We start from the raw sequence: 10,147 nt of genomic DNA on the forward strand, positions 1-10,147 counted from the left end.
ACTCAGCATCATAGATACAAACAAACGTGACCAAAGTAAATAGCTTTGAAAGTGATAAGAGCGGTAAAACTTTACATATGAAGCAAGGGAGGTGTTTTGCTCTAGGCTCTAGCCTGGTCATTTGTTAAATAAGTGATCTGTGTGCTTGGAGGGGCCCACCTGCAACGCCCCCTTGCCTGTTAGATCCCCCCCTATGTAATCCCCTCCCAAGGAGTGGTCCTGCCCACTTTGGGAATCACTGCTCTGGAGAGAAAGTATTGGCTGTGTCCAAGCTACAAGTTTGGATGTTGGGTGGCTGTTCTTGGCCTGTTACAGAAAAAATCCAAAGGTTAATAATAATAATAATAATAAATAATAATTTATTTATACCCTGCCCATCTGGCAGGGTTTCCTCAGCCACTCTGGGTGGCTTGCAGCATATCTAAAAACATAGTAGTTCAGTGCCCCAGCTTCAACACACAGTCGCACACACCTGCGACAGCAAGCCCACCTTAACAGGATTAGAAGAAGCCAATGTGTGTGACAAGTTTTGAACGCATGGAAAGTGCAATATCACGGCAAAGTGTTTATTAGTAAACACTCTGCCATCCTTTTGTGGCCACATGGCCATTGTTAGCAATCGTGGCATGCTGGTGGTGCAAGATCACTCTCAAAGGCGGGAGGAGACGCAGGCGTACAGCTAAGAGCTGTGAGGATTATGCACCTTGAAACTTTGGGGTTCTGAATTTATGCGGTCTGGCTCTCTACAGCAGCCTCCCCCAAGCTGGCTGAGGACTGATGAGACTTGTAGTCCAAAGCCCCCGCTGCGGGGAAGGCTGCCCTGCTGGCTTTCTCATGCTGTGTAACTTAGAGGTTTCTTCTCTCTCTCTCTCTTTTTCCAGGGTGAATTTAAACAGACGTCTTCCTTCTTGGTCTGATCTCCACTCTCATGTTGCCTTCCACCATGTATTAAAGTCTAACCTCTCCCTCCTCTTGAGGCTGTTGTAAATGTTCCTTATGAATCTTTGTAATTAAGTGTGATTTTTTTAAAGAAACTTTTTAAGAAAAGATGAAGTGTGCTGTTATGAATTTTGTTTTTAATGCTTCAAACCCTTGGTCACTACTCACCTGAAGAGCATCAATTTATGGCGGTCTCATTAGGGGCCTGGCCATCGAGTGCAATCCTATCCGTGCCTACTCTGAGGGTCATATGCAATGAAGTTTTTACACAGAGGAGAACCACTGAAATTAAGAGACCAAATTTCAGAAGCTGCAGTCATAGCAAATGCAAACAGCCACCGCAGTGCCTCCCGTTTGGGTGGAATTAACTGTGAAGGGACTATTGCTGTCTTGTAAAACTTCATTGAATATCACTCACCAAGTCCTATTGAATTCAGTGAGGTTAGGATTGCAGCCTGGAAAACTTAGTTTGGGGCTCCTAGGCTTACCTTTTGACCCTTGCAAGCTGCCCAGGTTTGACCTGTAGGGCATTGCCTTTTGGGATGTCAGTGGCATCCCACAATCTGAGATGGCTTAAGTCAAAATTGTACCTATGAAATCCCTTCCTGGCCTTGAACCCCTTCTACCTCAGATTGGCCTCCAAAAAAGAAGAGAATTGGTTTTGAGAGCAGAATTAATAATCGTGTCTGGATGCTTCCTGGAAGAGTCAACGAGGGGCCAGAGGATATCGATAAATCTACCGCCACACAGTGCAAACTTGTATTGTCCTGTAGCTGCGATCCAGCACAGAATTAGAATAGGGTCTTACAGCCCAGTCCTAACCACATCTGCTTGGAAGTCAGTCTTGTTGCATTAAGTCACGGTTACTCCCAGGTACAGGATTGCAGCTGTGGCCCATTAATCTGAGAGTTCCTGCATGCGTAGCTGTGGGGTGGATTGGGCCCGGTGTTAGTGGTGGCTTTTATGCTGCGTTAGAGAGTTGGCCTTCAAACTTGAGAGTGCTATCGTATGTGCCTTTTATAAATACTGCTGCGACGTTCTTGTATCATTTTGTATGCTGGGAACAGAATTGAAAATAAACATTGCCCTTCCGTTTGAACCCTGTCTTCTGTGTTTAAATATGTTTTGCGCTTCAAGTAACAGTCACAAGCGGGCAGCGGATGTCTCAGGGGTACGAGGCTATGCAGATGTAACTCCAAACCAGTCGGGTTGCGACTGTGATCGGGTGTAAGCCTTGGGCTGAGGCTGAAAAGTGGTGGTTTGATTTTGTGTGTTGCAGGGGGCTTCAAGGCAGCTTGTAAGCCTGGTTTGCAGAACCCATTGTTTGGCCAAACAATGCGTTCCCTAATCCTTGTGCACGGAGGAAGGGGAGAGCGTGGGAATCTTGAAACGGCAAACTGTGGTTTGGTGCTACCTCTGAATAGCCTCAAAATTTACCCAATGAAGGAAAGTGGAGGGGGGAAACACTGCCACAAACATACATCTCAACCAGTCCAGTTAATGGGTTCCTGTTTGCTTATATCCCAAACAGGCCTGTGCAAGGTGGGAATAATGGCAGTTATTGGGGCGCCAGGTTGAGAACGTCTGGTTCAGCATAATGTGAAACTTTGGGCTTCTTGGTTCCTCTCTTGATGTGGCAGAGGTTGGAAAGTTTTGCTTTCAACTAACTCCACAGATTCCCTTTCCGTGAACCTGGCTAATAGCGACCTGTTCCCTATCCCTGAATGAAAGCTTGCAGTTTAGGTTGTTCTAGATTTATGCATTTTGTTCACAGAAGGCAACCCCGTAATTGAAGGCATCTGGGCAGCTCATAATAATAAAAAGGAACAAACTGCAATAAAACGGCAACACGTGAGATACGATGCCACAATGAATCCCACAAGTCACTTCAAGCCTGCAGTCCTCTGCTGATTTACCAAATCCCTTTTGAAGCCGATGGCGCTGGTTTCTGAATAAACATGTATAGACTTAACATTACCAAGCAGGGAAACAGGAACTCTGCAGCAACCACAGACGGGCCTGCTTTGTCTATGGAACTAATATAGCAGTGGATGTCATGCTGGATCCTTCTGGGTCAAAGTTTAAACTGTAATCGCCTTGGGGCAGAGAGCTGCCCTTTCTGTTTGTTTGTTGCACTTAAATTGCACTATATCTGGCTGATATGCAAATAATAGCACCCACACCTTCCCATTAAGAGATTTGTGAACTTCCCTCCTTTTCGCAATTTCTCTATTGTTCCTCAAATGTTCCTTCAATTAAACAAGTACACTGGGAATTGTATTAGGGAATTGTGTGTGTGTTTGTCACTGGCTCATAAATGAGCACTGAAAAGTGACACACTGCCCTCTGCTGGCCTAGCTATAAAACTGTAAGGACTCCCATCACTTTCCTGAGTGACTGCAGTCTTCTTAATTTATTGTTACAATTATATATTATTATTATTGCAATATATTGAACACCTTCTAAACCACCATCTTAAGCAATTTACACATAAGACAATTAAAAAGTTAAAAACACAAAAATAACAAATACATTTAAAATGAGATTAAGGCCCTAACAAACGGACTCTTGTGACAAAGACCCATTTATCCATCTAGGAAAACCTGTTGGAATAAATATATCTTCAATTATTTCTGGAAAGTGCAGAGCATGGGCATCTTGTTGTATTTTGATAGGGATACTATTCTACAGGACAGGAGTAGCCACACTAAACGCCCTGATCTGAGTTACTGCGGAATGGGCTTCTGAGATCTTTGGACCTTCCAGGAGAGACTCTCCCGTAGACCACAGCAATCTGCTGGATGTATAAGGGATAAAGCGGTCTCTTGGGTAAGCTGGTCCTGAGATGCACATTAATACATGTGACTGGAACTTGGCCTGGTAGCGGCCGGTGAGAATCCCACAAGCAGGGTGTCATGTGCAGGCCTTCTAGCAACTTAAGTCTCTATGGCACCAAGCCACCACCTTCTGCACCACCTGCAGCCTCCAGAGCGACCCCTAGGGTAGCCCCACATAGAGTGCATTGCAGTAGTCCAGCCATGAGGTTACAAACGCATGATTAAGCTACCCTGCTCCAGGTGGCCGCAGCGGTCTTACCAACTCAAGCTGGTAAAAGACCCTCCTGAATGTCAGAGGATTCTGGGCAGATAAAAGGCAGTCCTCCTTCATGCAGAGCATAGTTAAAAGAAGGAACTGGCTCCTACAGGAGGCAGGGATGGCCACTAACTAGACTGGCTTTAAAAGAGGATTGGACAAATTCATAAAAGGAGAAGGCTTTTGGCTATGCTGTGCCCCAACAGTTGGAGGCAGCAATGGGCTCTTGTGCTCAGGTCCTGCTTGAGGATTTCCCTTTGGACAGGGGTCAGCAAACTTTTTCAGCAGGGGGCCGGTCCACTGTCCCTCAGACCTTGTGGGAGGCCGGACTATATTTTGAAGGGGGAAAATGAATGAATTCCTATGCCCCACAAACAACCCAGAGATGCATTTTAAATGAAAGCACACATTCTACTCATGTAAAAACACGCTGATTCCCGGACCATCCGTGCGCCGGATTTAGAAGGCGATTGGGCCGGATCCGGTCCTGGAGCCTTAGTTTGCCTACCCATGCCTTTGGAGCATTTGTTTTGCCACTGTGAGCCACTGGCCTGCATTTTATGTTCTTAGGTTTCGGTGCCTCCCAGTATGCAAACATCTCCATCCCTTCACAGGACTCTTTACTTTCAGCACATCAAACTAGATAATCCCAGACCTGCCTCTGACATCACATTGGGGAAGCCAATTTAGCCAATTGGGAGGAGGCTCTGGGCCAAGGCTGGTTTCTATAGCACCATCCAGGCCAGGCCAGACTACTTGGAAAACAAATGTGAGCTCCCCAAGCCCTTTGGGAGAATGCTTGCCATCTGCAGCGGCTGCTGCCCCAAACAGTGGCCCTAGAGTACAGGGAACTAGGACACCATCAAAACGTGGAACCATGGAAGGCCATCGTGGCAAGGCCTCCACATTTCTGAGGTGATGGGAGGTGAGAGACAGCAGCCCTAGTGGGGAGGTTCTGGGAAGGGAGCTTCCATGATTATGGATGGGGACAGGTTGGAGTGATTAAGGCCTGGCGTAGACTTGGAACTGTACAGTTGGAAGGGACCCCCCAGGAGTCATCTAGTCCAACCCCTACAAGGCAGGACTCGCTGCTAAAGAACATACGACATTTTCACAAAGTTGACTCCCTCACAGTTGTCTTTAGGTTAGAGGGTTAGGTAGAGAGTCGGGGTTAAGGGTCAAAAGATTAATGTTTGGGGCTTATGATTAGGTGCTAGATTTGGACTTTCAGTTATTTCTAGGCTATTATTTCTAGGAAGCCACCCAGATTGGCTGGGGCAACCCAGTCAGATGCATGGGGAATGAATGAATGAATTTATTTATACATACATACATACATACATACATACATACATACATACATACATACATACATTCCGGTACATACATGCATACTTATGATGGCATATCTTTCTATTCACTGCTGCCATCTGGTGGCGCAATTGTGTGCCTGCAGCCTTTTTCTCCCCATTGCTGCCATCTGGTGGCATAATTGTGTAGCTGCAGCCCCTCTCTACCCAACTTCTGCCCTATGGTGGCATATTAGTGTGCCTGCAAGCCTATTGCCAGTGTGGCTCGACCTGTCATTGGCTCTGGCCCCACCTATCATTGGCCTCTCTGTCTTTGCCTTATCAGTCTCAATGGGCACCAGCTGCTATTGAGCCCTGCTGGATCCAGGGTTGCTAAGTTAGTCTCTTAGCCACTAAGCTGCACACAAACACTTTGATCCTGTGTGTGAAATACTCAGATTGACCTGATCAAACAAAATGATCTGAAAGAACTATATAGAGCTGGCACTCTATTGCAACAGAGATATGAAACTCCTTAAGTGAATTTCATTCCTCCAGCTGACTGTGATGAGGAAGGAATTGGGGTGTGTGGGTGAAATATATTGTGTGTCCACAGAGGAGACGGAGAGTGTCCCTGTGTGGTCCAACTGAATAGCTCAAGTCATGTGAAGTTGTGCGCTTCATGCGAGCATCCCTCTATAATGTTGCTGCTCTCTGTAGTTGTGGCAAAAGGGGCATGAATTGCACAGAGGTCTCTGTGGGTGACCAATGCATGGAATCGGTGGTACTCTTTGCATGGGCAACTTCCACCATGGTTATCTCAGTGGCAAAGCTGACAGGCCTGCTCTGCTGAACAGACAGTCTATAGTAACTTTGCCATAATAAAGTTGAGTCCGTGCTATACCAATCAGTGTTTTATTACAAGGCTCCCATTAATTCAGTGTTGCTCGCCTGGTCTTTTCCCTCTAGGCCGACCACGGTCTTCTTGGCCAACAGTTGCCTCAAGGGCAGAGGAGGAGGACGACGACAACAACAATGACGACAACGACAAAGCCATACTGTCCAAGGAGCAGATCGAGGACCTCAAAAGGGCCTTTGAGAAAGGGAGTTTTTCTGACCTATCCGAGAGGCTCCAAGACGCTCTTCACTTCCTGGAGAACATCTGCCTGGATGTGGGTGTCGCTGGTGAACCTGGAGCAGGCAAGTCCACCTTCATCAACACCTTCCGGGATCTGAACGAGGAGGATGAGGGTGCTGCTCCTACCGGTGGGGCGGGTGCCAGTAAGGACCCTGTGGCCTATTCACACCCCAAGTACGCCAACGTGGTTCTGTGGGACCTGCCAAGCATCAGTGCTCCTGGTTTCAGCGTGAGAACTTACCTGGAGGAGATCAAAGTCTCCCGCTATGACTGCTTCATCATCCTTGCCTCTCAGCGCTTCACCTCTGCCCACGCCAAACTGTCTCGTCACATCAAGAAAGCTGGCAAGGACGTTTACTTTGTCCTCTCCAAGGTGGATGCGGAGCTGGAAGCTGCCCGCCAGAGCCAACCGTCTGGCTTCAGCGAAGCGGTGGCCCTGCAGAAGATCCGAGAGGCCTGTGTGCAAGACCTCCAGGCTGAGCGAGTGAAAGCCCCCAAGGTATTCCTGATCTCCAGCGTTGTGGCCAGCAAGTACGACTTCCCCCTCCTTGGGGAGAGCCTCAGCGAGACCCAGGGTGTGCAGAAGAGCCGCTCCTTCATCTTAGCCACTCCCAACATCTCCCACCGCATCCTGGAGAAGAAGAAGGCCGCCATGGTTGAGCACATGTGGCTGGTCTCGGCAGTAGCCTGCGGCCAACAAGCTGTGCCCATCCCGGCACTTTCGATCGCGTGCAACGTGGACCTCCTGGCCAAGACCCTGCAGGGCTACTGCGTCAGCTTCGGCTTGGATGATTCCTCCTTAAGGAAAGCAGCTGAGCATACGGGGCAGCCTTTGGAGCAGCTCAAAGCCCTGGTCAAGTCACCGCTGGCTGTGGCCATCACCGAGGAGCAGGTGGTGGAGCTGCTGATGGAGGCAGCCAGCAAAGCGCTGAAGCTGCCCAGAGACCTGGTGCCAGTTGCTGAGGTAGGCCCGTCGTTCACCGTGGTGTACAATATGCTGAAGATTTTTGTGGACGAGGCGGCGGCAGATGCCCACCGGGTGCTGCTCAAAGTGTTTATGAGCCACAGGCCTCGAAGTGAGTCAGACCAACATGTTGTGAGCCCTGGAGGCAGCAGAGGGATCTTCTCACCCACGGACACAGAAACATAATGTCTAGAGCAGAGAAAGAAAGCTCATGGTCCAAACACTCAAGTATTCCCTGTTTCTGTGGCTTCTTCTTGCAGAAGGTTCCTCTCCCAGAAGGTTCCTGCTCTTGCTTGAGATGGTTAAAGCAGGAGCGACTCCCTCCCTCTCAGAAACAGACAGAAATACGTTATTATCTCTCAGCCCGAAATGAATAAGGCAACCAGGGCCACATTCATGCCAGACATTTAGAGTACGCTGATACCACTTTAAACCATCATGGCTTCCCCTAAAGAATTCTGGGAGCTGTAGCTTGGTCAGGGTTCTGAGGTTTTTAGGAGGCCCCTAGTTCCACAGACTGGTGTTTGTTTTGATTCAGAGGTAAAAAGTGGGTTTTCCTGTGGAAAGTGGTGGGACAAAAGAAATACCCCACTCCTGGCTTGATCCCGTGCCCACACATCACAAACCTGTGCCTAGAAATGGAGGCACAAAATGGAAGTGTTAATTATCACCCATGCTCCTCCAGCACCTTTTAAAAAGGTGCCACCCAGGAAATTGCAGTGCTTGTTTTCAGAAATTGGGTGTTCTGTTCAAATTACCTATACTGATCCCTTTTTACTCATCAGCCTCTATTTTGGTGTCTATTTTCCTCTTAAGATGATGAAGTACACAGCCTTCACCATTATTAATTTTCCAATTCAGAGCAAAGGGGTTGCTAGAAACCAGAGAAGTGTTGAAAGTGGTAAACACTGGAAATTGGCGGATAGCAAGGAAGAAATAGAATTAAGAACCCCAAAAATTAGAAAGCAGAGGAGAAAAGATATAAATGTAATTAAATTTACAAGGAGTAGAATACATCTCAGGAATTTTAAAAACCTTTTAGAGGACAGCATTGAGCAAATGATCAGCCCTCCTCCTTGACTGACTTCAAGAAAGAGGTTGTCAGTATTTGTATAACCTCGGTATTTGAAGTTAACCCTCAGTGATGGTTAACTTTCCCACCGCTTCTTAAACATACAGTGAAAGTCAGGCCTCAAACTGTGTACCTCATACTTTAGATACCCCAGAGTCCTTATTCCTCACTCTCTTGGGGCCCCCCAAAAAGGTTAAAGAAAAAACACACCTGGATGTACATTTCCAAAATATAAGATAAAAAACAAATAAAATAAAACCTACATACAGCAACAGTGTTTTGTGTTGTGTAGGCTCCTATGATGTAAGTACTAGCCTACTCCCTAAAATATCACTGGTTTGCTCATTTCTGTATACAGATTGCTTACATTCTGCATGGACTGGTTACATGGCAACATGTGCAAATAGCTTTAGATACCTATTAAGTCCATAAATTACCATACAGCATATATTCAACACAAAAAACAGTGACAGTTGGTTGTTGACAAAGGACAGCTGGACATATAAAGGGCCCCATTACCTTCAGTAGCTTAGGGCTTCATCAAACCTAAATCCAGCCCTGAGGTGGACTGCACTGAAACTGGTACCCCTGATGCCACAGCTCTTAAAAATTCATATAGAATAATTCATAGCCCACACTTTTCTTGGTTATCTATAGAATTTGAAGGCGAGACGGGGTGTGTGTGTCTTAACCACTCCAGATGTGTCAACTGCTAAAATTACTAGCCTTTTTAGCTAATGATCTCCAGGTATGGGAAAAACTGGTCAGAACAATAAGCACCCCCCTGATCTCTCCTATGACCCTGATCTGCAGTCATCCTCAATTACACAAGGTGGATAGATTTCTGTTATGTACTGAAGTTCTCACCCTGGGCCAGCAGGGGGATACTGTAGATAGTTATGCAAATGAAGGATCGAAAGTGACGTTCAGTGATTGGATAGTTTTAGAAAGTTGCTACAGTAACATTGTACTGGAGCTCTATATAAGCAGGCTGACTGAGCCCTTCAGCTCAGTTCTGTTCTAGCCTCTGAATAAACAAGAGCTGTTTGAAGAATCGCTGTGTCGTCTGATATGTTCACCCACAACTTAACAATTTCAACACTTCATAAATGGGGGACAAGCTAGTTCAGTGGTTCCCAAAGTGGGTAGGACTACTCCCAGGGAAGCTGTGAGATTACTGGGTGGGTGGGGGTGGTGCTAAGAGGCAAGGGGCAGGATGGCCAGCGGGCACTGGAGGCGCAATTGACTCTCACACTTTGAAAAGTTGGCATCACTGCTTCAAGTCCATCCATTTTGTTGAATTAAATAGCTTTTTGAATAAATGTGCAATAAATTGTTAGTTTTGAACTCTGTTGTGTTATTATCTTGTGGGTACCACAAACCACTATTTTGAATAATGGTTTATTATACTGTAGGGTGGTTTGGGGGTGCCAGGAGTGAGTTTGTGGAACCAAGAGGGCGGTGGTCCAAAAATGGTTTGGGAGCCATTTTGAGCTAATCTCTATTAAATTAATAGAGAGGAAATTCAGTTGAAATTAAATCACACCCCTCAAATCCTTCATTTAATTACTGAACTCAGTGTTGAGTAGCTCTGGCGGCTCAAGCCTCGGGGGTGTCGTTGAGCTGAAAATAATCTAACGGATGTTTAGCTA

The 10,147-nt window shown here is 46.6% G+C and overlaps 2 protein-coding genes across 2 annotated transcripts in view; both read left to right on the forward strand.

Moving 5' to 3' along the window:
• The window catches only part of F11R (F11 receptor), a 30,876-nt gene extending 28,838 nt beyond the window's left edge, over positions 1-2,038 (forward strand). The window contains exon 9 of the mRNA XM_081175469.1: positions 882-2,038. Within this exon, the coding sequence (XP_081031595.1) occupies positions 882-917 (36 nt within the window). The 3' untranslated portion in view covers positions 918-2,038. The remainder of the gene's footprint in view (positions 1-881) is intronic.
• Positions 2,039-4,753: 2,715 nt separating this feature from the next.
• Positions 4,754-7,651, forward strand: LOC308576246 (interferon-inducible GTPase 5-like). Its single transcript, XM_081175424.1, has 2 exons — positions 4,754-4,957; positions 6,291-7,651. Exons 1-2 carry the CDS (start codon positions 4,951-4,953, stop codon positions 7,607-7,609), a joined length of 1,326 nt encoding a protein of 441 aa, XP_081031550.1. The 5' UTR covers positions 4,754-4,950; the 3' UTR covers positions 7,610-7,651.
• The last annotated feature ends 2,496 nt before the right edge of the window (positions 7,652-10,147 follow it).

This window comes from Podarcis bocagei, assembly GCF_964188305.1.
Source record: "Podarcis bocagei genome assembly, chromosome: 16".
Taxonomy (NCBI): domain Eukaryota; kingdom Metazoa; phylum Chordata; class Lepidosauria; order Squamata; family Lacertidae; genus Podarcis; species Podarcis bocagei.